The sequence below is a fragment of the Gymnogyps californianus genome, chromosome 11 (assembly GCF_018139145.2).
Source record: "Gymnogyps californianus isolate 813 chromosome 11, ASM1813914v2, whole genome shotgun sequence".
NCBI lineage: Eukaryota > Metazoa > Chordata > Aves > Accipitriformes > Cathartidae > Gymnogyps > Gymnogyps californianus.
In genome coordinates, this window is record NC_059481.1 from 13,572,004 (window position 1) to 13,599,023 (window position 27,020).

The following is a 27,020-nucleotide window of genomic DNA, read 5'->3' on the forward strand; positions in this document are numbered from 1 at the left end:
ATACTGCAATCTTTATTCACGTGAAATGCAAACTTAAAGAGTAAGGACTGCAGGATTTTCAGAAGATTTGGACTGTATGCAAAGTCTTCCCAAATTTGTATTTTATCTTTTGGATTTTGGGATATAATAAACTGCAAATACCACATTCAACTAATACTGCAAGTCAGCTTCAGACTATGGTCTCAGGAATGAAATGATAGCCCCAAACCTCTCAGCCCAACCAGAGGAAACTCACCCCAATCATTACTCATTTCTTACACGACACAACAACTTGTTTAACATGTAAACACAAGGGATGATGGTTCTCATTTGAAGCTCCTATTGGTGGCAGGTAATACTTCACAGGTATCAGAAATACTTAGTTAATGTCTCCATATTTCCCCCATTTCTAATATGCTTTCTTTTTCTTACAGAAGCTTTAGCTATTTAACATCAAACCAAACAATTGCACAAAAACTACAGGACCAAGCTTTGCTAAATGAAACTGCTGGAGAGCACACACAAGAGAAAAGAATTTGACCGTGGTTGTTGAGTGGGCTAGAAGTCAAATGAGTTTAAATAAAACTAATGTTAACACATTCCTTAATTGAAATGATTAATTCTTAGCAGAAATAAATTAAGATCAGCATGATCTTACTGTAGGCTAGTTGGTGACCCAGCCAGACTTTTGTGCAGGTTAGGGTTTTGACTGTGCCTGTTCCGACTGCGAACAGATGAAAACATTGTGTTGCAACCCGGGACTTTACATTTGTGGAGCTGGCGGAGATGCACAGTTTTGTAATGAGCCCTGAAAGTTCCTTTATTACTATAAGTTTTTTGACATATATGACAAGTTATCGGCAAACTGGAAGGTAGATTTGTAAAGTTTTGATTAGCTTTCTCAATTAAAGTACAGTCTTGGTAGAGTTCATCATTGGGCATTAGGCTGGGTCCTTCACAGCTTTCATCACTATCATCCAAGGGCATGGTGCATATTTCACTTCCTCCGTCAGAATCCCAAGAAGAATGAGCACTGCTCTCAGATTTAATGCTGGAAGTAGTGCTTAGATCCAGAACAGCTCCATCATTCAATGGATCGTATCCGTAACTCTCAGAACAGGGTTCTCTAATTTTGCTCATTGGAAAAACCAAGCTGCCTGTTCTGTTCATTCCTTTGAAGATTACAGAAGTATGTCCAACATGTTGTTTTAAAGAGACATCTTGACAAAACTCCTTAGCCATGTCTTTCAAGAGGTATGTTGCATTGAAATGGTTGCTGAATTCCAGTGTATCTTTAGTCAGAAGCTTATGATGAAGATTTAGGTTTGAACTATGTCTAGAAGAACAAAGACAAGCTTAGCAAGAAAGTGTTTCACCTCACTTAACAGCTGTTTCATAATGATCATTAACAAAGAAAAAAAATCAATATTTAGTGGCATGCATGAACTGTATACTTCTAATTTGACCAACTGCCACACTGGGAGTGCACATGGATGATTTATATATGTGACTGGGTATCTGAACTTGCTTGTACTGGCATATATCAGAAATAACTCTACAGAATTACTGTTTCAGATTCTCTCCTGCATTGCGGATAGCTGTCTGCTCCACTAGATCTAGTGCTGGGCCGAAAAGAGTTGGGGGATGAACTAAAAACCTGTATGCTGAACTGAGATCAGAGAATGGAATGAGGAGGGGAAGAAACAAGATTCTTTCCCAATGGACAAAGCAGGAAAGGAGTGACACCTGAGTCTGCAAAAAATATTGATGATCTCAAGTACTGTAACCATATGCCAGGATACAGCTGTACACATCAGTACAGAGCTTTTCCTTGACAGGAATTTCCTTGAAGAAAGGAATATTGCATTTTATGCAACTTGTAGTTTTTGAATGGGCATCTCTGGATTCAGTTTAAAACCACCAAAACATAAGAAATCACTGCTCCTCATTGAATACTATCAATCAGCTCACTGGGAACTTTCAGGCTCTGGCTAGAAGACTCGGTTTATTGCAAGACAGGGAAAACATTCGTTTTTCTCCTTGCCATCATGGTTTAATCCAAACCATGAACTGTTCAAAAGGGCACAGAAATATTTTGCACTTGTAGTCACAGCGCTCTCTGTTAAAGTCTAGAAACTTCTGCAAAGTTGTTCCAAATAACTACTGTTTTGCACAAAGCTTGTGAACTTTCTTGTGAGTTGGCTTTAAAAAAAACAAAACAAAAAAACCCAAACCAGCTTCCAAAAGCACCTATGTTAGAACTTAACTGAATGTATTGGTGTGGGAAGGAATTCGTGGCATGTGAATGCAAATCTTACTGCTGGCCTTCTTTCCTGTGGCCCATATCACAATTACAGTGGAGAGGAATTCACATCTGGGAAGATGCAGGCAGCAGATCAGGGTATGAAGCCCTGCTAGCAGCAGATGAATCTGTGCATCTCAGATGCAGCGGCCAGTCCTCAGAGACTGGCTCATCCTCTCTCTGGACTGCATTAGCTGGCTCCAGTACTCCTAGCAGATTACCAACAATCTAAACCTTGTGTCACTCTGAACTACTATCCAGGCATGCCTCCTGCAGCCAAAAGCTGCTGTAACACTGTTACAGGAGAGTTAGAAAACTTACAACACTTAGTTGCACTTCAACAGGTTTGTTATCTATCACTTGTCAATTCAGATACATAACTGATAGTCAACAATAAAGCTCCAGTTCTTGTTTCTCAGCCTGTGTGCATAATAGGCTGAAATAAAATGATTTACAGCAACACAATATTGCAGTTAACAGTAAACTGAATCAAGCTCATGATACAGTTTAGGAATTAGTATGTAATCTCACATAAAAGCACTACCAATGTGGATGCACACCAGACAGTGTTAGTTCAACTAGCACTGCATAATGTTAATTTTGTACTGACATAGAGTAATCTTGCTTTTCTTACGGGCTTTTTCCCACCGGTCTGTTCAAAATCCTTGAGTACAGCAAGGACAAGGGCAAGTGAACATTTCCTGACTTGATCTCATTGCTTTTTCATTAAAGAACACTGTATACATTAAAATACACATGAAAGTACATATTAAACATATAAGTCCACGCATGCATCTACTGGAAAATTGCTGAATTCATACCCTTGTGGCTTTCCCTTTATGTTCTAAAGTATTCTTTCAACTATTGCAGTCTTTATCAGTTATGAAATTTTCATGGCTTTATTTAATACCTCGTAGCCTAGTGGAAAGGAAATGTTTCTTTCAATGGATTTTCATTTCATGAATGTTCTGATAAGTTATCGTACCTGTTATACGAGGATACACAGAAAATCTTTGCAGGCTCCATTCCTCAAACACTCATTTTAATTTCAAATTAGGCTCCATTGTGATGGTAAAATAAATACAATTTTGTTTATAATTTTCTTACCTGTCTCGACTTCTACGAGAAGGGAAAGCAGCATTACAGCCCTCAACTGTGCAAATATGCATTTCTTTGAGATGTACATTTTTAAAATGCATTTTTACACTGTAAGGGTTTTTAAAAGTCTTCTTACAGATGTCACAATGAAAGCGGCTTTCTTCCTTCTGAATCCCTAGTGCATGTTGACTGACATGATCCATATCTTTAGAGTCTTCAAAACAAGGAATGGCAGCACCCCTGTTTGACAAAGTGCTGAAAAAGCCCCCGGTCAGCAAGTGGTGTTGCAATTCAGGGCAGTCATTTTTAGGAATCCTGCGCTTTGACTGCTCTTTAATATACATGGGGGGTTCAGTCATTGGTTTTATAACATCATTGTGGTGGTGTTTTGGATCTTCATATATAATCTCATGGGAAACTATTTTTAATGGTTGGTTTTCTTCTGGTTTAACCTCTTTCTCACAGTGATGCAATTCATTCTCAGAGATATCCTTGATGCATTTGTTATTTGGCGCAAAGACAGATTCAAAATACTTTGGGCCCTCTACCCCAGAGACAGATTTCCATGAATTACCTGAATGGGGGTGCTTTTCCACCCTGTCGGTCACCCGCTTCTCTATCTTATGCTCATAGGTCTCAAGCTCTCCATCGCTTACCACTTGCAGACGTGTATCGTCTTCAGAACTGGCAACATCACTACTTTCATTAGGTGTCTCAACAGCTTCTTTCTCTATCTTAATAGGCATACTTGATTTACGGGATTTCTTCTTGGGTAGCATGTCAAATGGCAATTCATTTGAAACAAGCTGCTCTGGTATTGAGGAAGAAACGAGAGGCAGAGAAGGAAGAGTACCTGGAGTATTAGCAAGCTCAGCTGGTGTGACTGGACTACGATAAAAAGGAAGAACAGGCTGTACTGTCTTCAGGTTTGGAAAGAGGACGCCGTTCTGTCCAATACTGGGAAATCCAGCCTGACCCTTTGAATCTGTACAACAGCTGGCATAGCTGGTAATAGTTCTGCTATCCGGAGTTAAAATTGTAAATTCCGTCCTTTTACTCTCTCCAGGTCCAGCAATGGTCAAACCATTTCTTAGATCTTTATCCCTGTTATTTCTGTTCATTGGCATATGGAGTCTGGGGTTAGGATTTGCACTATGACGATTTCGACTACGCAAAGAGCTAAATACCATATTGCAGCCCTCAATTGTGCATTTGTGCTTTATCTTCAGATGAACAGCATTGTAATGTATTTTCAAAGTACCTTTGTCGTAAAACGTCTTTTCACATGCAGTGCAGAAAACACGCCCTTTCCTTGGCCCAGCGCCATTTTTTTCAACAGATTTCATTTTGTTTTCTGGAGATAGCGCTGTCATTTCAAGCTTTGCTGCTGTATTATGTGAACTGGAATCACTTAAAAGGGCATCATCTTCTGTTTTAGTGGTGACATCTGGACCATTTATGCTCCTCTCATTTTCAACTTGAAATGGTGCAGAACTAGAAGTTAAGAAGCTGCTTTCAGAAAATGATATCTGAACATCTTGTTTAGTTTCATTGCTATGGTCTTGACCTTGCTCAACTAAATGTCTTTCTGGTGGTGAACCTATCAAAGGTGGAGGCACTGGACTGAAAAACTGAAATGGCAGCATGAAAGCCATGTTATTTACAATATTCTCAAAGGGATGAATGTTGGTGGGACTCATTTTGTCCAAAGAAGCAGAAAAATTAGGACTGTGTTGATTGCAGCTCTCAATAAATGCCCTAATATCCAAATTGGCAGTTGGTGGTGGTATTATAATTGATTGTCCTTCTTTCTCTTGAATTGCCATTAACTCTACAATGGACTTAGTTTCTCCAAAACGAAGAAACTGCTGCAAAGTAGCCAGTTCTTCTTCAGTGGTCATTATGCTCCAGTGATCCAGCACCTTTCCTGAAGCATCCTAAAGCCAAAAATATTTAAATGAGTGGGACATTAGTTAAGGCAAACAAAAAACCCCTCCCCCCAAATCTCTCATTTTTTCAGGGACTAAAAATTCTCCTCTAGCAAAATGATAAAATCATTCTATTTAGTGAGAGATTAATGCCAATTCTGTGATACTTTCTTCCAAATTTTACCACATTGGTGATATTACTTCTTTCTGAACTGACAGTAATACTTTCCAATAAACTATTTTTTTCCACAAAAATTAAGACACATCATTTGAACAACAGTTAGTATCATGTAAGTACAGACAGCAGAGATGGAGCAATCAGACCAAGATTTAGCTCCTCATTTAAGTCAAGTATTCTTTCATTGCAAGTTTAATAATCTTCCAAGCAACTAAGATCAGAGAACAAATGAACCTGTATTGATCTATTGCCAGTGTTCACAGAGCACAGCTGTAATTACACTAGAGTGTTGCAGTTCTTTCAAACTCTAGCTATGCCTAACTTTTCCCAATAACTACAATAAATATTTTATCACAGAACATGTATTTGATGGCCTACTGAGATTTTTCACAGTGCATGTAAGAGTTTCTAAGATGATGAAGAACGTAACATTATAAATTTTTCATGTGGTAGAGGTTCAAGGTAATTGATTCCATATTTTTAATCCTAACACTAAAAAGCAAGATTATCAAGACCATTAAATATTGATTCGTGTCATAATGTAAGATCATAATGTTACTTTACATAAAAGGTAACTTCCACAGTAGCAAGGACTAACATCAGTGTAAGCACATAGGGCCAAATTAATCCTTGATGTAGCTCCAGTAAGGTCAGTAGTACTACGCTGGAGATGAATATTGTCACTGGTGTTTAAAATAATGGCAAGTTTATTTGTCAATGTATTATTCTACTGTATAAAAGTAAACTCACTGTTTAAATAATACTAGAGCAAATTCTGAAGCCTTTACTTTGATACATTCCCAGTAACCTTTTATCTTGGCTTACCTTTGTTGATAGATTTGAGCAAAGTAGGAAGATTTCAGTTAAGTCTGACTAAAAAGAGAGCAATGACCAAAAATCCACCCTTTCTTTTCTGGTGCTAAGCTTGTACAAGTCTATTACTGCCTTTCAGATGTACCACACTGTTAACACATTGTGAACCACTGATAAGATTAAGCTAGAAAACATTATGAAATACTACTTAGCTATCATATTTATATTAAAAAAGCCCCTCATAAATACCTGTAGCACATATCCACGTATATAATCCTGTAGTGTCCAATCCAGAGCATGGAGAATCTGTATCACCTCTTCCTGCTTCAGAACACTGAAAAGCCGATCTAGCAGAATTTTAAGGCGCACAGGAATAGCTTGGGTTCCATACAACATGAGGCTACTGATATCAAAGACAACATTGGATTGAACTATTTCTACCTGGCTTGATGGGTAGAGGTTGGGAATCCTTAATTTGCTCAGGGCTGAAAATAAAATCACAAAATGTAAATAAACTTGAGTCACAAGAGAGATAAAATTGAATGTAACTAATATTGGGGGGAGGAGGGGGGATGAGGGGTGACACAAAAAGCATGCTATAGTGAGGAGGATCCTAAAATGTTTTATACAGATTGTAAGAACAAATATTACCATGTGCTACCCATCCATGCCGGCACTGGTCACATTGTCGCTGATTTATTTTCCCAGGTTTGAAACACTGACAACTACAGTTCACGAGAGTGCATCGGATAGCCTGAAAATCAATAGAAAGGATGATAGGTAATATATAAGCACCATCTAGAGTGCGCAGGTTATACATATACAATACACCCATAAAATCCATATGAAGACAGAGTTAACATACCAGCACATACCTATCAATGTGCAATACAAGTAATCCAGGCAAAACCTGAGTTATGCAAGACTACCTCTGCTTTAAAGAGAACCGGTCACCAGCTAGAACACTAGAATATTATGGAAGCAAAATATTTAATGACATACGTAGCAACATTTCTGTGGATTTATTTAGGCTGAAGCACCTTTATAACAATAACAAAGCGTTCTTGTGCATTCACCTAAGCTATGATCTTCATGTAAGATCACTTTTTTCAGGAAGGTTTGAAAACAAAGACATACAGATGAAAGTTCCACTCTCTTGAAGTTTTGCTCTAACTCCATACTGCAACATAGGAAGTTCTAATGAGCAATGTGTTAGCTCTGCATAGATGCCATCCCTTACATGCAGCAGTATCCATATAGAACATATGTATCCTGTCAAAGATACAGGAGTTCACTAACACTTCTCAGTAACAAAGCTCACCAAAATGTGGTCCAACTCCTCAAAGACTATAGGAGTCACATTTTGTAAGGGAAATGCTTTAAAGATAATAGGCAAAATAGAGCACACAAACAGATAGCAACCAGTTGCACAGTTCCATTTGTGCATCACTTTACTCTCACCAAGGTCATCTATAATACAAATCAAATTAGTATTCAGAAATTCCTAATCAACAGGGTAATACAAACTTGCTTCCTGGAATATATGCTTTCTTCTGTATGTGCCCATCTGCTGCAGAAGGCAGACAGACAACTTTGAGGTCCTAGTTAAGGCTCCATAGGGATTGCTATAGAGCAAAGCATTTGTAGGATTCTGATACTGAGAATAGTTCCTGCATAAATGGAATATTTATTAAGGGAGGGAAAGTGAAGAAATTAATGTGCAGAAAGTCTGCACTGGAATACAAAAAAAAAGTTAGATTATGCAATTGTAAAATGTCTGCATTTTTCTGTTTTTAAAACAAAATGTTTTAAAGTACAGAGAGGCAAATATGAAATAAGGCAAAGTTATGCCCACTACTGGCTGCTACTCCTGCTCCTAGGGTCTTACGCAAAATGGGGACTTCCACTACTTATTAATATCCATAGAAAAGCAAGACAAGGCTTGAACAAAAAAGTAACACCTTTTCAGTGCAGACATCCCCACATCAGCACTTTTGGAAAACATACAAAGAAGCACATTTTTGGACAATCAGGCTAAGAAAGATGGACACAGGAAATGTTTAAAATGAAAAGGACACAAGAGAAAGGTAATTTCACTGGGGTTTGCAATGGGCATTTCTTTAGGCTTGAAGAATTTGGCTGACTCAGGGCAGAAGAGGACACTACATACAACAGTCTACTACAAACACACACATGCAGGATATTTGGATGCCTAGTGCTTTACATGACTGGATTTGGACTGAGGTTTTAAAACCTCAGTAGCTGGCTTATCAAGGAGTTAGCTTACACGCACATCTCCAAACTGCAGTGACTTGATGCTGAGATTCATCTTTATTTGAAGGATCGGAACAAGTGGCAACAGGGCTATTGAAATCTCTGAATCACTTTGCCTTTAATCTTTTAAGGGAGCCATTGCAAAATACTGAATTCTTGAGAAAAGCTCTGTGCTCCCCATAAAGTCGTAAAATACACATCAATACCCTATGCAGTGTGAATTGCTTCACGTTAATGGAGGATATATTTTCACTTAGATGCTAAAATACTTTCATATCACAATAAAAAGCCACAAATTTCTTATGGAAAGGTTGGGAAAAAAGGGGTAGTTGGCTGCTGATTCATTTCTATCACAAGATATCAAACAATAATGCAGTTCAAGACTTCTGCCTCTGTATATACATAACATTCTGTGACTTGCACAGACTGAACCCCTTTCATAGGTGACCCTGCTAGGCTCAGTAAGCTACACTGCATTCCATGAATGCATCTTTTGCAGTCCCTCCAGACAAAATTACAAAAGAGTACTTCCTTTTTCTGCAAGAAGTAACAGAAATATGCACAATGAAAAAAGCTGTCATGATGATAAGTTAATTGAGATTTCAAATTTTTTTTCATTCCTTTTCCTTTGGACATGTTCCACAAACCACTGATCTTTGAAATTATTTTTTCTTCTTATTTTGTGTACTTAGACAAGAAAGATATACCACACAAAATTTTGCATTTCATAGCTTTGTGTAAGATCTTTCTTCTATATGGTACATGTATTTATTTTGTCTTCCTGTATATGTATGGAAGACTGCACATGCAAAAGACAGAAAAGTAAAAGGAGGACATTTTGTTTTACATATATGAAAGCGGCTACTAGAAAGGGAGTAGAGTTCCCCTTCTATTCTTAATATGGAATTGATCCCCTCTCAAGTCAATACGTTACTGCTTCTGGACACCAGTCTTAGATGTTGTTAGCTTGCATACTGCTAACATATCAAAGGTATACCCTCAAATCAGGGATCTGTCACTGACTTAAAAAGTTACTTGTAAGAATCCCTGAGAAGAAACAAGTGTGATTTTCAGGTTGGTAGCATTTCGCTTCATTTGTGCTTGTCAGAGTCTGTGTCTCCTAAAACTTTGCTAGCAACATTTGCGTTAATATAGTCACAGACAATACATAACATGGCAAAATTGACTTTTAAAATAATCAGTGAGTCACAATTTTAAATCTTCTTTCATTGTTCAACTTAAAAAGGCACTTGTAAGAGATGCACTTTGATTATCTCCCAAATTAACTTATATCAGAGTTTAATGAAGAGAAACTTAGCAAAACTTCATGAGATTAATATGCCTGTCTTTTGCCTTTTAATCCTACTATCCTTAATACGCCTATTCTAAGGTACTGTAATTATATCAAGTCTTTTAATGAGCTTTATTTTCCCAACAAGTGGAATGTACACACAATTTCATTCTACAGAACAAAGGAATAACTTTCTATATTGCATACATGTAAAGCTTCAAAATAGTAATTAAAGGATTGGAAATGTAGATGGAAATTAAAGTGGAAATTTTTAAAAGTGCAATCCTTTCATTCATGTCTGTTATTTAGTTTCATTTTCCAGAAACATAAGGCAGATGTTTAAAAAAAATAAATCTTATGCTATCATCAAGGATCTTGTTATTGCTTTCCAGTCACTCTCTCCATCACAAATGGATCTTTCCAAATCCATTATCAGCAACACTTTCTTCATTTTTTTTAAATAGAGTTGAAAATTCTGATCAAAATTTTCTGTGGTTTTACCAGCATGACTGTGGGAATCTGAATGTTGGATTTTTAATACAAGTGATTCCTCATTACAAGAGAGACAGATTAACCATTAAACTGGCCACTGAAAAACATCTAACTACTAATCACTGAAAAAGAAATCTTAACATCTGTGGCCTGAAAGTCACAACTGCTGACATCTTTTTTACCAGATATTGATGTGACTTTGATTATGCTTCAAAAGTTACTGAATGTTTCTTTGAAACCCACTCGCAGCCTTCACAGCTCAACAAAAGCACAAGCTAATGGGACAAGTTCATTCTGATTCTTGGTATCATAAAGCGAGTTTGAGATCATCTATGCTCTCCTGAAGCCTTTTGGGACCTATGCTCACTTGCAACATACTAACAGCAGGTTTAAAAAAATGCAGCAAGAGAAGAAGGGCAGTATAACTGTATCAAATCTCATTCAGTGTTAAGTGGATTCTGGTTTGACAGCACTTAGCTTGGGAAATAAAAAGTAGGCAAATATTGAAGACCCTGTCAGGACTGAGTTAAAGATCTCTGCTCACGCTAGAAAGCCAGTCTGGCTCTGTGCACACAGTGAGAGCTGCAAGTGCGGACACCAGTAAAATGGAAGAGCAAGTCCCAGATTACCCTGGTAGTATTTAGTGTCAGTAATGCACAGGTCAGCACCTTCACTTGTTTCTGGCATCCAAGAAAAACCCTTGTCTTCTTTGCACAAAGCTACCCCTCCCTTTAGAAACTGCTTTTTTTTTAAGGTACTGCCATCGCATGAAGAGCATGAGAGCTCCGCTGCTCTGCTATGAGGTTTACTGACAAAATGGTGTCACTGATGCTATGTTACATGAACATCTTTTGCAAGCAGGGATTAGAAATTCCTATCAGTTTAAAATGCAAGTTTGAAGAAGAAATAGGAGTTACATGAAAGAACTGTGTGTGAGAAACTTCCATTAGATGAGATATAACAGATAGTGCTTTTCATGTCCTTTACTGAGGGCTTCTAGCAACAAGCCATATCTCCTATGGCCATCTCACCTTCATTTCCCAGAAAAAGTAATCCCACTGAATATATGTAATCCTCCAAGATATGTCCTCTGGTGAGCACATATCCTATAGGAAAGAACTGGGATGTGTCCCATTTCTGCAGAATAGACTTGCAGTGGCTCCACAGTAAGAATACTTGGGGAGGAAGTGGCAAGATTTATAATGGGGGAAGAAGATCAATTTGTAAAGCATTAGGATGTTTTTTGTCTGCCAATCAGCTAAAACATGAAAGCCTTTTTACTTCCTAGAGTACAGGTAACAATTTTCTCACATATTAAGAATAATCCACAGAAATTAAGCTCTCTTTTTGATTTGTAGAGATAAAATTAAACGTGGGACGTTCAGCTGGTTATTAGGTAATATTCTCTTGCTTGCACCTTGTAAGAGATTTGTAAGGGAAGTAAAGGGATGGATACATTTACCACCTCTTAAATTAAAAGTACAGTCCACAGCTAAATCAAAGGCCAAATCCAAATCTGTGTGCATCTTTCAGTAAAGAAAACTAACTATACAAGATTGCGAAGTTGCCTTCCTGTCCAATTTTTCTTTCCTGTTTTTACTGTTATCCACTGGGTTTCTTGCGGTTGCAAAGTTTAAATAAGTCTTCCTTTTTCATCACTCAGTTACATTTGATTACTTCCGCATTTGAATCCTTTGAACACCTGCTGAAAGCAGAGACAAATTTAAAAAACCTTATCTTAAGCATCTCTGTCAATGCCGTACTTTTCCACATCATACAGTGAGCAAAGCTTTGCTTTGTCCATTTTTTGTCAGCCAACTTTTGTCACTTTCCCTAGGGATATATATTCCACTGATAAATAATACTGTCTGTCAGTTTTGTCATGATTTAAAACAAGTTCTCAATTTATATTTTGCTCACCTTACTTGCACTGCATCACAACCCAGCTGTGCCTATCTGCATCACACTAATAATATTGTTTTTTTTCTTCTATCCCATATGTATTTATATCCACCCTGTCCACTCTATAGTACATATTTAGCCCTGGTGTGCGTTCTTCCTAAACACAGACTTCAGTCTTTGATACTCTGTTGAGCTCCCTGCAGTTTACTGGAACTAAAATATATTCCAGTATATTCCAAGTACAATCACAAAAGGTGTTGGGCTGCTCCAGATGGTGTAAGTACTTTTTGAAGACATAGCCCAACAATTAAGCCTAAACTGCATGTTGATATTATATCTGTTAGAGTTTAGATTAAGCATCTTATATCTCTATTGTTCCTTGAAAGTTTCAATGTCTTTGAAGTTTAGTAAGGCTGTGAATCCCATCTGCCTGTAGAGAACATTAGGAAGGCCCCTGCAGCATCTTCAAGGAAAGGCTCTGGGCCATTTTCTTCCTCCTGACATGCTCACTTCAATGAGGAAATGGGATGCCCGGAGGATGGACAGAATATGGAAACCCTTTGCTGACTGTAAGTAGAGCTGGGAGGACACATAGGGAATGGGGAAGAGGGAGACACTCACCAAGCAATAGTGCACCGAAATGCACTTACATGCGTACAGGTCTGACGGCAAGGCCAATTTGAGAGTTACTCTGCACAAAGTAGACTTGGCCCATGCTACAACTTGCACATGTTCAGCTCAGTATTGTGGTGTTCTCTTCTGTCACATGTTTAAGGTTCTCAGTTATGGCTGAGGTCAAAGCTGTACAGGTAAGTTACACACCACCGATAGTATACATACACTGCCTGCCTTTAACAACCTTAGCCCTTGAGACAAAGGGATCTCCATTCATGTACATTTATGCCTACTCAAGTATATTTGGTTGTTGCAAGTTCTGCTGCTTCTATACTAAAGTTTAAAAATACTTACGACTCAAATAAATAATTACATAAAATTATTAAAACAAGGAAGAGGTCCTTTTAAGATTTCTAATCATATCGGACTGGATGCTGCACTATTTCCACAGTTATCTCACAAAAAATGTTTCTTACAAAGTAACAGCTGCCGTTAATACAGTTATTTAATAAACATAGTAAGTAACAACAAACATCTTTCATGAGAAGCAAACAAGCCTTACAGTTTATTGTATCCAGAAAAGTCTGATATCTTCCATATTTTGAGCTTTTAATTAAGTAGAGAAAAGTTGTACACGGATGTGACAGAGTAAACAGCACTGACCAAATAGCTCCAACCTTCTCCATTAACAGACATGTTTAAAATGGTAGCCCTAGATGATTCATTTGACAAACTGCTTATTAGTAAAATAATTTAGCAAAATTCTTGTCTCCTGCTTAAGAGACCAACTAGGAGGGAGATGGGCCACAACTTGCCTTTTACAGTGCCACTAAACACAAAGTTACACTCACAACTCAGTTCCTAAATCCATGACGGCTCCTCAATAACTCGCCTGGTTTTCATACGTATCGACCATGTATGCTCCTACCAAGCTCAGGAGGTGCAAGAACCTTTGAAAAACCCAGACAAAAAGCTTTTGTTTCAGAGGCTGAACATGGATTTAGGAGTTGAACTTAACACCTATTGTGCTGAAAATTTTGGCTGGTGCTGATACCACTCGACTCCCACTTATTCTTTCTTTGTGGGGAAATTATGTTATGATTTTTACTCCTAAAAGAACACAAAGGCCACAAGTTGAATACATTTTCTAGATAAGACCACAGAATACATCCCATTAATTATCTAGATCCTTATGTATATATTCATATTGTTTATTTGGGGTCAGATACCAAAACCTGACCTCCTTTTAAACAGCCACAGCCTGAGAATACACGTAAACAGAGTATTTACAACCCAGATCCAGCAGCAAGTTGCATTACTCCATTACCCTCTCCCTCAGTGGGGCTGAACAAAGCCAATTTTGGCCTAGAATTTGACCAAATCTCTCTTGTGGGTGCAGTTGAGCACCTTGAGCTGAAAATGTTTAATTGTCCTTGCAATAATTGACTAAAACATCCTCAAAAACAGCCAAAAAGTGAGGAGGTGAAGTGAAAAAGCTGAGTAAAATGGAATTGAAATTAGGTAATACCTTCACACGATGGCACCACCCCGCCAAATCAACCGTGCTTGTGGATTTAAAAGGCAGTTTTAGCTGGCTACTGAATTACGGATGACGAGTCCACACGTTGCCACTTTGTTAAAAAGTTTTTCTAACTGATAACAGTCCTGAGAGCGAGGACCTGAGATAAGAGACTAAACTAAATACAGACTCACAACCCTACAGCCAACTCGGGCTCAGCGGCAGCTTTCGCGGCTAACGGAGAGGAGCTCTGGGCAGTCTCGGGCAACACAGCTGGGTGAGGAAGCAGAAGGGAGCCGTTTCTGAGAAAGGCAGCATGCTACAAGGCCAAACTTTAATCACAGCATAACTTGTGGGATGAAAATCACTCCTCATACATGTCACTTACCCTAAAGGGCCCCTTAGGGCAACTCTTGTTAATGGCACTGTCAAAATAATTATAAAGAGCAAAGAATGTGCGTTCGTGTGTGTGTGTGTGTGAGCACACGCACTCAGACTGCTACTCTTCAAACAAAAAGTACTGGACAGTAAAACTTTATTTTTCTGTTCAGCACTGTGCTTGTAGATACATTGGCTTACGCTGCAATTAATCTCACTTGTTAACAACAGGTGTGTGCTGACAGACAGCTTGGTCAAACTCAGGAACGTATTTAGATCCTCTTTTACCATTTGGTTTGGAAGAGAAAACAAGAAATACAAATTGAGGAATGAAAAATGTCACATTATCATTATCTTATAGTTGTTATTTACTTTTGATTCTGAAACAGACTACAGCGCTACAGTTCCCATGGCATACCTGCCCTAGCCTGTGTAGGTCAGAAACATTTTGCTGAGTATTAAGCAGTGTCTATCACAAGATATTGAAATAATTTTCCTTTTTAATAAATTTACAAGAAAAATTGTTCTTATTAGTGCATTTCAAAAATGAGTAACAGATTGCTGCATACCGATGAGAAAGACTTGGCTTTCTCAGAAAGCTCAGGCTTTAGGGGTAAAGACAAGACACTGGATAGAAATTCCTTATGATAAAGCACTAGATGCTATTTAATCTAGCAAATAAATTGAGCACATACTATTTATCCGTATTGACATGCTATGCATACCATGTTAAATGCTGAAACTGTAGACCTATCCATGAACTGAAGTTTAATTAAATATTTAACTCCGAGCCCTATATTAGCAAGAAATAAGTGTTATAAACACAAACGCACAAGTATCAGAGAAATGAAGAATATTAGCATAAATCAACCACAAAGCCTTTAAAATATGTCTTTAACTATCTACCTAGTTTATAAAATGTTATATGTGTGCAATATAGGTGAGTTAATGTTTCAAAGACAATCCTAACTTTTTCAGCTCCTCACACCGCTGCTTAGGTCTCAAAGCCATAAAATATGCATGCTTAAATTTTTTCCTTTTTTCCTGTTACAGAGCAAAGACATAGATTAAAGAATAAAAGAAAAATAACAGCTCTCTGAAATAGTTAGCGTTACACAATTTCATTTAATGTAATTTAATAAATTTTAAACCCAAACAGTATTTGTACACATACACATGATACTATCTATGGTGCTACAGTTATGCAATATTTTACGCAACAGTGTAGCTCCATTGGTAATTTCACAATTTAAAACTTAGTGTTCCTTTTTATTGAACACAGGTGAGGAAATTTTTAACTGGTTTTCAGACATCAGCTACTTTCAAATTAAAAAATGCCCATTTCTCACTGATAATCAGCTATATTTGAAATTTGAAGTCAAAAGTTTGCATTTTGCTTCCCCCCCCCATTTGTTTAAAGAAACAATCCTACCATGGTTTTAAAGCGTGGAATGAAAATGTCATTGTTCTTTATTCTAAAATGACTGAAGCCTGTTAGAAATTGTCACTTTTCCTCGTTCCCTCAATAATATTTTTTTTAGTCCGAATATTGAAATTTCAGTCCCTAACCAGATTTTTTAGATAGCGATTAGCAACAAAATAATAAGAAATAAAGACTAAAAAGAAGAAAGGCAATGACACTTGCTGGAAAACTTCAACTGTAGCATCCGCTAGGACAAAAACTGCTGGCTGCCCAGCACATAGAAACTGTGAGAGTTCCTGCTCCACTGAAGCCAGGAAGGGGAGGAGATGATCCAGAGGGCCAAAACAATAGTTTTTCTTCCCTGCATTTGGTGGATGTTTTGCTGCAATAATGAATTCAAGATCCATACCTAAATTTTAGCGCAAATCTGCATGAAAAGTGTATACTAAATGCCAAATCATACAAAAAGTGCTTTTAAAACATGTATATGTAGCAAAAACTGCAATCTAAAATAAAATGAAAACATTTCTGTTCTTATCAGAGGTGTATTTAATATTATCATAATGAAGTCTTTACTACTGAAAACAAAATAAATCACTGGCTTGTTTGATTGGAAATGGAATGACATGCTCAATGTTGTATGAACAGATTTTTTAACAATATCATGAACAGGCACAGAACCTGGAAGTCCAGACATTTGGTATCAAAAGGCCAAACCTTGTTGCAGCCTAAGAAGGTAGAACTTCTCGGCTATAGTAAAGCCCATGAAGTGGCCCAACATTGGTAATAATTTTTCCCGTTTCTGTGAAGACTTAGCTCTCCTGCAGGTTTGGATATGTTTGCAGATACCATTATTTTTAGGGTTCTGAATAGGATGTAGATGGTTCGGTAGTTCAAAGAATAAACAGAACAATTACTTTTTAAAAATCAATCAAGCAAAAAATCCATATATTAAGTATAACAAAAATGTATTTTCCATAACATAAGATTAGTTACTTTTTACATAGTCACCTATTGTTAAAATAAAAGTCTGATTAAGCTGCAAATTACTAAAAACTCTAGAGTTTAATTCAAACAGAAATGCACAATTATACTGATTATAATGAAAACTTATTAGCATTATACACATAATGGTAAACAGATCTAATGGAATATATATGAGACATTCTTTGAAAGTCCGTATTTTTTCCCTTTTCTGTAAAAGAAGAAATTAGAAAGGTATTCTTTATTGTATATTGTTCTAATCACTAGAACAAAGAAAACTAACACGCACTGTTGTTAGTAGTTAAAAATAATGCTAGTCCTACTTTGCACCATGACCTGAAGTGGAGTGAGGCTCCCCACCTCCCACTCCCCCAGCTCTGAGAGCTGAGCCACAATTTCAGTGTTTTAAAACCAAAGTACAGAAACAGAGACTCTTGTCTAACATAACGCTTGCATATTTTTCAGCAAACTGCAGTAAACAGAACTGTATTTTCCAAAAGGATGTTGAAAATAGAAGCATATGATCTTTTCCCACCTAGAATTGTATCCTTACAATTAAAGAATATTAGCTGGCATCCCTTTTAACCGTCAAACTCAGACAGTGGCAGTTCTATAGCCACAAAGAGAAGCAGTAAATGAGAAGAACATGTTACTACACTGCATTTGAGAAAGTTTGGCTCCAAGCTATGCACTGATTAATATCAGATCTCCTTCTTTACTTGCCTCTTGACAATCTTGTCACATCTGGCTGACAAATCCTTACAAGCTTATCCAAACCAAGGCAGCCCAGATCATGCTCCGGGAGTAGCTTGAAGGAAGCGGCAACACCAGCCATGCACTGATGTGCCATCATGAAACTAATGAAGCTGACTTCACTTGCAGACTGCAGGAACACGAAGAAACACAACATGCCTCAAGGTTTTGCAACATAACGCAGAGTTAGCTCACCAAAAGATAAGACAAACAATCAGCTCCCGAGGTTCAAGAAGCCAAGTAGTTACATGAATTACAAAAATTTATATAGAAATCGCTTGAGCAACAATCTCAACTAAATGAGCACAATAAACTCCAACTTCAGATCAGATGTGAAATGCTAAATGCCTTTCAAACAATGGTTTCTTTTAAATTAAACCAAACCTAGTTTATTTCATTTTCTCTCCCACATCCCCAAAATGTCAGAATGTTGCCTGACTCCCAGGTTATTCAAACTGAAAAATATATTTAAAAAAAAAAAAAAAATAAGGGGGGGGAAATAGTATCACTTTTTATCCATAGGATTTTACAGAAGGATAAACCACAGCCTGTGTATGTCAGTAGTCCTCCCCTGGGTTAGCGATCTGCCCTCTCCTCATTTTTAAACCAAGGATTCGTTACACAGAGGACTAGAAGTATTTGGCCAATTAATAAGCCAGAAAGTAAAATGCTGTATCTTAAACACATCTAACAAAACCTCATTATGTATGAGCTGACAATTAAACCATGTTTATTTTTCTATGTGATGAAAAAAAAAATCAAAATAAATTAAATAAGCGTCTTGTATTCTGATGCATTTAACCTCTTAATTAGCGCAATATATTTAAAAAAAACCCAACATACTCCCCCCATATACACACACACAAACACACACTCATTCTCCCTCCCGCTCCCCCCCCCCGCCCCCCAAAATACAAACAGACTGATCTTAAGAAAAGAATTACTGGCCTTATTTTCTGGATGCTAAATAGACAACAATAAATTGTATATAAAGGGCATACATTATACTCCACTTTAGTGGTAATTTCTAAAGAACTTTGTAGTGAAATTACATTGTTGTCTGCTCTCCAGTGCATTTATACGTCATGATAATGATAATGTATCTGCTTAAAGCACTTGACTCAGAACACATCTGAGTCACAAATCACAGATTTTATTGCTATTAATGTATATTGAGGACTTGTACAATTAAACATTGTCAAGTATTTATGATTTACATGCTACTACTTCAATTGGAAAACAATTACACAAGTGATGGCTCTGCTTATTATAATCAGCCTGCAATTCTGCATTACTTACTGTAGAACAGAAAAGTCATACAGTTGTTTACAGTGCACAGCAGAAAGAAAAACAGGATTTTTTACATAAACTAGTTCTCTACTTTCACAGTATCTTTTCATAATTAGGAAATGGAGAGTACAGCTCCCTACAGCTCTCATCTCCATTGTTCATTACCCAAAACAACACCATTGCAAGATTTTTTTATATCTCCACAGTGCATAACCACAAGTAAAAGTTGCACAGTAAAAATACACATTCATATAGAACTGCAAAGAACTTTCCTTACCTCAGACATTCTTACTGTGCTTATGTTTCCAGAGCTATAAAACAGTTTCCCATTCCCTCAGTGAGTTGTACAAAGAAGTACTGGAAACACTCCTGCCTGTACAAGTACTAAGGCAGAACCATCACACGCCTCTTTACTCTTGTCTGACTCTGAGCACCTCAAGGTCTGATGTATGCTCAGGCTGTGCACAGGGGAGTGAAATAAGATCCTCCCCCTTGGTGTTCTCCAGACCTACAGTACGAAGTTGTGTCTGCCTCTCACCTCTGCAGCCAGCTCTCACCTCGCTGCCCCGGAGTGGTGTGCTCCAGCGTGCTCCTCCAGTCGCAGGGCAGTCCCCTCACAGCTGGCTTGAAGAGGGCATGACACTCATCTTTCACAGAGATTTGATCAAAAGGAGTCACGGAGGCTTGAGGCGCTCCTAATGCAGTGCGAGGAGATTCTACCTCTGCTCTGGCAGCCTAAGTAATGCATTAAATCAATGCAGCTGACCTAAGGCCTATTACAGGTTTTTTTTTTTTTTCTTCTCAGAGTGTACAACTATCTGCAAATAAGCTATGAGGTACTTATGATTAAAATTACTTATTTTTAGTGTCAGAGTGCTGTTTTTCAAAGTGCAGCTGCTGTGTTGTTTTTTTTTTTTCTTTTTAAACATTTGCAGGTCTCAAAGGTTCACTGAGTGGGGTGTGTATTTTTTAAAGTTAAAACATTTCCCCCCTATCAACTTACTTTTGAGTTAGGGCTGAATTTTATTTCTTTTTATGAAGTTGAAGCTTCCTAGTAAGAGAAATACAGGTCATAAAGACAGGAGAAGAATTACTTTCCAGTAATTGGGGCAAAATCTGGTTTCAGTTACTCAGGTGTTGGGTTGCATTCATGAGTTAGAGCAGGATTTCTGTCATAGTCATTTCTTACCTATTTAAAAAAACAAAACAAAACCCCAAACAAAACACTTCCCCCCTCCACTCTACTCTACTTTTGCCTCCTGTAGATAATTTCTTGGCACTCTCCTAACCTAGGAATACACTGTACTATGCCCAGAGATAGACATGAGCAAGTCACATTGAACTCAGTGGGAATCCTTGTAGGAACATACCAGGACAATATTTGACCAGATGAATACCTGTAATTCCATAGGAAAGGCAGCAGGAAATAAGATGGCTGTAGGGAGAAGACAACTAACGTATTATTATTGTTGATTAACTTGTTGTCTTCTTCTAATCCTATTTATTATTTGCTAGATATATGCACAATGCTTAAGGAGAGAACCTAATTTACATTTTACTAAATATTGGAGTACAGCTAATGTTAACTCCACAGCAGTAGCTGGAACCAGGCCAGGGTAAAGCCAATGTGATACCAGAATCTGGTCCAATAGAGCACGACATGAAGCATACGCTTTCCCTAAATCCCTAGGTTTCTCCACCCTATACCTTATTTCTCTCACTGAGCTATTGAACGACACTGAAAACAGAGAGGTGGATTTAGTTTCATAGTATGGTCTGCCAGATACTTCTGCCAAAAACCACTAAAGCGTGAGAAGAGTAAACCACTGATGGCGGCTTGGTCCTTCCCCAGTAGAGCTCTACATGGGGGCTCCAGTGCCATCTCTGCCCCCTGCAACATGCCGGGGCACTTCTCTCTTGGGCACGCAGGACACAGATTATCAGCTGTCTTGTAAGCTATAGTAAAAAGTGCCTGAGAAGTCATGGCCAACATCATGCTATTTGAGGTGATTCTTAACAGCAGTGTTTTAAAAGCCTGTGTTCTGTGATGAGGACAAAACCTAACTGCTCTCTCATGATGATAACTCAAAGCCAAAGGCACACCTTGTTACTAAAATTATATTTCCTTCTTAATCAAATAAGCAGCGATGTAACTAAAAAGGACTCTACCTGATTGAGAATTCTGCAACAGAAGTGGGAAGAGTGGCTTAAGATTACATAAACTGCCAGAAGCTCTGAATTGACTTCAAAATGATAAGTGACTAAAACTTAGATGTGTGGAGAGCTGCTCTCCCCTCTAGCTAGTTCCCAGGAAAAACCTATTTACTAGCTATCTGCCATTTGCCTGGAAGATGGTAATTCTTATTAAATGGGCTAACTATCCATAGCAAACAATTTAAGACCAATTTAATTTTTTTAAAATTTATTATCTACTAACGGTCTTTTATTTTAAGCATTATTTTAATTATTTGAGCTTTTTCAATGAATATTTTATGGGAACATATTAATGCCTTGCTTTTTCTAACTATTCACTACTACTGATAAACAATTTTTCAGCATTTTACTATCTGTGCACCTTTTAGTAAACTCAAACGATCTCTAGCATAATGTGACATGTGCAAGGCACAGTTTGTATCTGTAGGTCAACTTTTAAAGAAATACTGGCACATTAACAGTGTTTTCAGTAATTTCAGCTGATTCATAGTTCAAGCTTGCTTGTACAGAACAGTTATCAAGATGTGTCTTGAAGAATGACCAAAATGGAAACCAGAGGGTGACTCCCATAACTCCTCTTCCAGCAGTAAAATCTAATGGAAAACCAGCTTCTTGTGGAAAGAAACAGGCATCGGGACAGGGCACGAGGCTTGAGCCAGAGGTCTTGAGCTTCATTTGGAGCTCTGTCACTGAGTTGCTATTTGATCTTGGGCAAGTTATTTCAATTCTGATTTCTATTTCCTTGCTTGTGAATTTTTTTTTTTTTTTTTTAATCTGAGTTGTAAGCTCCTTGAGGAAACCATGGCATCTTACTCTGTTGTCAGGGACAGTGCTGAGGGCAAAGGAAAGGGGTCCCCAGGTCTGAACTCCATGTAAGTCATAACATAAATAACCTAGAATCATGGCGTAACAACACAGCCCAAGGAAAGCTGCTTTCTCCTCCCACCTGCCCCAGCCTGTTTCTTCTCCTCCGTGTCTCAGCCTGTGTGTTCAGAGCAGCATGAATGTAAGGGGATGTGGGGCAGATGGTGAAGTGCTAAAACTACTTAACCAAATACAAGAGTATTCATAGTTTTGAGAAGAGCTCCAACACATGGAACTGACTATAAACAAAAAGCTGCTGCTCTTACCTGATTTTATTATCTAGGATGTTTTAAAAAATGGGTATTAATCCTAGGGAATCACTACAATTGAGACAGTGTGATACAGCACAAAAGCGCAAGACAATCCCCAGGAAAAGATTTCTCCTACCTTTTAAATTTCAATCATGACCTGAATTTTGGTGTTTGATTCAAAAAAGAAAAAAAAATAATTCTAAAAAGAATATCAAGAAACTAATCAAGCACCGACTAAACGTTAGGAGTAGGTTTAGTCTTTGCTGCTGCGTTCTCTAGGCAAATGGGCACGTAACTTCCCCAACCACACACTGCCTGCTTCACACTTCTACCAGAGTTAGCTGCAAAACAGTGTTAACCTCCGTGTCCTGCCTGCTTGGCCTAAATTCCAAACACATAATACACTATGTTCCTCTTACTTAAATCAGTGCTGGCAAAGATCTTAGTGCTAATTTAATGCTCTGCTCACTTATCGCCTTGGAGAGATGTGTGGATTAAACATTTCACCTTTCAGAAGACATGTGAAGTAGTGGTCAGCCCCATGATCATACAGATGGGCACTGGGTCACCTTTCAGGGGGAAAGGCCAACAGGAGTAGGAATTGCTCTCCAGGACTGAAGGGACATAAGATTTTGGGGAGGTAGGAGGGCAAAGAGGAAACAGACCTTGAAAACAAGGAGAACTGAGGTTCTGTCAGCAAGACATAAACACAGTTGTGGGTTTCAAACAACTTGCAAGTGCAATGGTTTTTTAAATTTAACAAACTTTTGCACATGAAGATTAAAATAGTTTTAAACATAGTGTGCTGCAGCACAGGTTTTGAGCACTACTCAAACTACAAATAGGCCTGCTAAAGCCGTAAAGTACTTGATAAAGTTTCTTAAGATCTGTGGAAGGTCAGGTAGGGCACTCCAGTTCTCATCTAAGCAACAGAGAAACCCAAATCTCTTGTTCAGAATTTTCAGGTGGGCTGATTTTGTAAGGTGGCCCAAGCAGATAATACTGAGCTATAAAGTGTCCAAAACTGTTTGCCACTAACAGTTTAACCAGAGTTCAAATGTTGATCCCTGTCTTGCTATTTACATCCCCTTTAGTGCAATTAGACAAGAAGAACCCAATGAAAATAAAAAGTTTATTTAATACTATCTGCATTTGCACCCCTGCTTCAGCACAAGTTTTCATCTAACTGTTCACTGCATTACTTTTCTTCTGTAGCTCAAAATAGCAGTGAAGTTGTGAGCACTGGCCATTACAAAATACTAATATTTAAAGTAGTGCGTATGGCAGACCCAGAAAGACTTCACCAATACCAGATCATACCACTGATCCATCACTGTGAAACAGTGCCTCTCCACTGAAACAGTCACTAGGATCAAGAAACCTTGCAACTAGTAATTATGAAAAGACCTGCCTGAATAGTAAGTTTCTTTTTCACATTTATTAATTATTGCTTTATGCCACAATGTATTTGTCTTTGAAAAATTAGATTCTATAAGAGATTGCCATCTAATATAGTTTGCTTTTTTTAAGTTACATCCTTTTTCAAGGCCAATTTCTCAGCATGGATGGAACCATATTTATACAACATAGCTTCATTATGCATTGCACAGAAAAAGCTTTTTAATATACTGGTTTTAAATCATGTTGCTTTAAAATGTGAAACAGAATAAACCAAAGGACTTGGTTTGACTTCTCTGTGCTAATAACTACATTTGTTCATGTCATATCTTATTAATCTCTTTGCTAATTGAGGTGGTCCTGTTGATGATCCTCCTAACAAAGCCTTCCTTTGCTTCCAATGATTTCTGTAATTGTGGATTTTGATTCTCCAATTTTCATTCTTCATTCTTTGCTTAAATGTTTTTGGAGATGTCTTAGGATCACCAGAAGGGATACACTGCCCCACTTGACTTTTTGACAACATCAACGTACTTTAAATAGTACTCTGTTCCACTCTTTTGCTTTCTAGCATTTTAGTTTCCTCCCTTTAATGCTGTTTTGCACTGAGCAAGAGACACGCAACTTTTTGTATATACTTGATGACAAACAGATAAATATAGCATTTTCTCTCTCCTAATGAAAGCAGTAGAGTTAATCCATTGTTCATATATGCCATACTGGTGAGTTCACCCAGTTTTGTGATAACTGGGCCTTTCTGTTGAATGCTTGCAATTTCATTCCAGGACCTCACAGCATTTACAAAACCTCCAAATTATGTCTTTCCAGCATGGTCTACTCTGCATTTTTCAACAGTTTTATCTGCTCTTTAGGCAGGTTTATTAGATCCTTTCGGAGAGCCTTACAATTCAGAGTCTTAATGACTTTAAAACATGTATCTTCTCTGCAAGCAGCATTCCTTCTGTACTCTCTCCACCATCCTCAGCTTTTTAATAAACACCATCTGACCCAATGTGGACCCTGGAGCATCCAGCTAACTATTAGCCATTTGCAAACTCACTGGTTGTTCCTATTGTTTGTTCTCTGTCTTTTTGCCAGTTTATAATGTTAAACTAAATACATTACCTTTCACCTTCTTGCTTAGTAGCTTTCTATACTTGGATTTCAATATGTACAACCAAATAGTACAAGAAAAGAAATTATAAAGGGCTTACATAGTGACATTATCATCTTTAAAATGTTTTGTAAAGCAGATCAACCTCCACAAAATTAAAACTTCAAGAAGAGACCTTCACAATCCAAATCTGTATTTGTAACTAAAGCTTGCAAATAGGCCAAAAAAGCACTAACTTTAAAGTTGTCTGACCCCTATAAATATATTTATTTAAAAACACAGAAATAGAAACATTTTGTATATATAAGCAGTGAATATCAAGATCGGAAAAGTTGTTACAAAAATACAAATCACAACACATTGCTATCCAAAGTAAGCATATTTAAAGTGACTTGCCTGAATCGGAAGAGTTTTAGACATACACTAAAGGACTTTTTCTGCTCTCTCCTCCCGCTCCCCCCCACCCCGGGCTGTGAGAAAGAGAACTGGCTTACCCATTGATCCTGTTCTCTACCTTTCTAAATTTTTTAAAACTACAATGAAGTATGCAACTTCCATCTAGATGGATGGCAAAAGACTGCATCATTTTGTCATATATGAATGTCATATGTATGAGATACCTACCCAACTAGAGATATCTCTTTAGAGAGTGAGATGGGAATGCTGCAGCAAGGACGAGATATCCAAGTGTTCTTGGCAGCTCTGCCCATCTTTCTTTGCATGGTTAGTCTAGTTTGGAGTGGGGTTGCACGAAAGTGCTAGCAGAGAATACGAACCTGCAAATCTTTGGGCTGGATGAGAAAGGTGTTATCAAGTGAAATGCGATTTTCAAATTTTATCTAATAACCAGACAACAATGGGAGTTGAAGTCTTTTGCTGCCAGAGATTAAGGTGGGAGCTGTATTGGCTACACATTTCCCTTTCGGCACAATTCCACCAACCACCCTCTCACCTTGCAAATCCTGTGAGGAGTTTCAAACATTTAATTGCTAACTCCATTATTAAGGAATCTACTTTGTCAAACTGCAGCTCCTAACAACGTTAAGTCTCTTAGAGCAAATCAGTTTTGATACTGATGTTTCTCAGAGGTGCAGCATTTAATCCTCAAATTACAGCACAAGTTTTAACAGGCAGATTCTGTCTGTCACTGAGATTTAGTAATTAACAAAAAAATTCAACCCCCTTCCGAACACTAATGGTTTATCAAAAGAATACCAGTAATTTCAGTTAAGATATACTGATGAACCAGGCAGAAATAACAATGGGGAGACAGACGTGTTTACGCTATCTGATTGAAAGAGCCAAGACAGAATTCCAGAGACTTCGTGTTGTCATAAGAGGAGTAGTCAGGAACCACGTTTGTGCCCCTGGGCCAAAGGGTGTGACATCGGGCCAGAGGTGTGTCAAAGTCAGAATAAAATGCCTGCCATAAAACTGGTAGCCACTCATATTCACATGGTTAAAGAAAAGGAGAGTTGGCAGTATGATACCTGAAACAGTAATGCTGTTGGGTTTTTTCCCAAAGACGATCAAGTCCTACCAATACAGGAGACACTTCACCTACAGTATGGAGCTTCATATTTATTTTCACAGCCTCCAGCATTTTCCTTCCTTTTGGTTGTGGTTTTTTGTGTGTTTTTTTTTTTCTTCCTCCTGTCCTTCTTGTTCTTTAATACCAGGTAGTGGTTTTCAACCGTTTAAACTACGGCATATAATAACCGATGAGTAACATAGCAGTAATACCAGTGGTGGCAATTTTACTTTGTTTCATGGGAGTGTTAGAGTATTAGAGAGATGACTAGGACATGTCTCAGTGGCAGACTGATAAAATGAAAAATGAATTTTCCCTGCCTATAAGTGTTGTCAAGTTTTAACCATAAACATCGCAGAGGTTACAGGACACTTTTTTTTTCCAGGCAATGAAATAAAAAGCAAACATTCTACACTTTTAAATGAATTT

At 37.8% G+C, this 27,020-nt stretch overlaps 1 protein-coding gene across 1 annotated transcript in view; it reads right to left on the reverse strand.

The window, feature by feature from the left end:
- Positions 1-610: 610 nt before the first annotated feature.
- BNC1 (basonuclin 1) overlaps positions 611-27,020 on the reverse strand; it is a 75,475-nt gene continuing 49,065 nt past the window's right edge. The window contains exons 2-5 of the mRNA XM_050903268.1: positions 6,950-7,052; positions 6,548-6,783; positions 3,389-5,316; positions 611-1,315 (exon numbers count right to left, since the gene is read on the reverse strand). Of these exons, the coding sequence (XP_050759225.1) occupies positions 634-1,315; positions 3,389-5,316; positions 6,548-6,783; positions 6,950-7,052 (2,949 nt within the window). The 3' untranslated portion in view covers positions 611-633. The remainder of the gene's footprint in view (positions 1,316-3,388; positions 5,317-6,547; positions 6,784-6,949; positions 7,053-27,020) is intronic.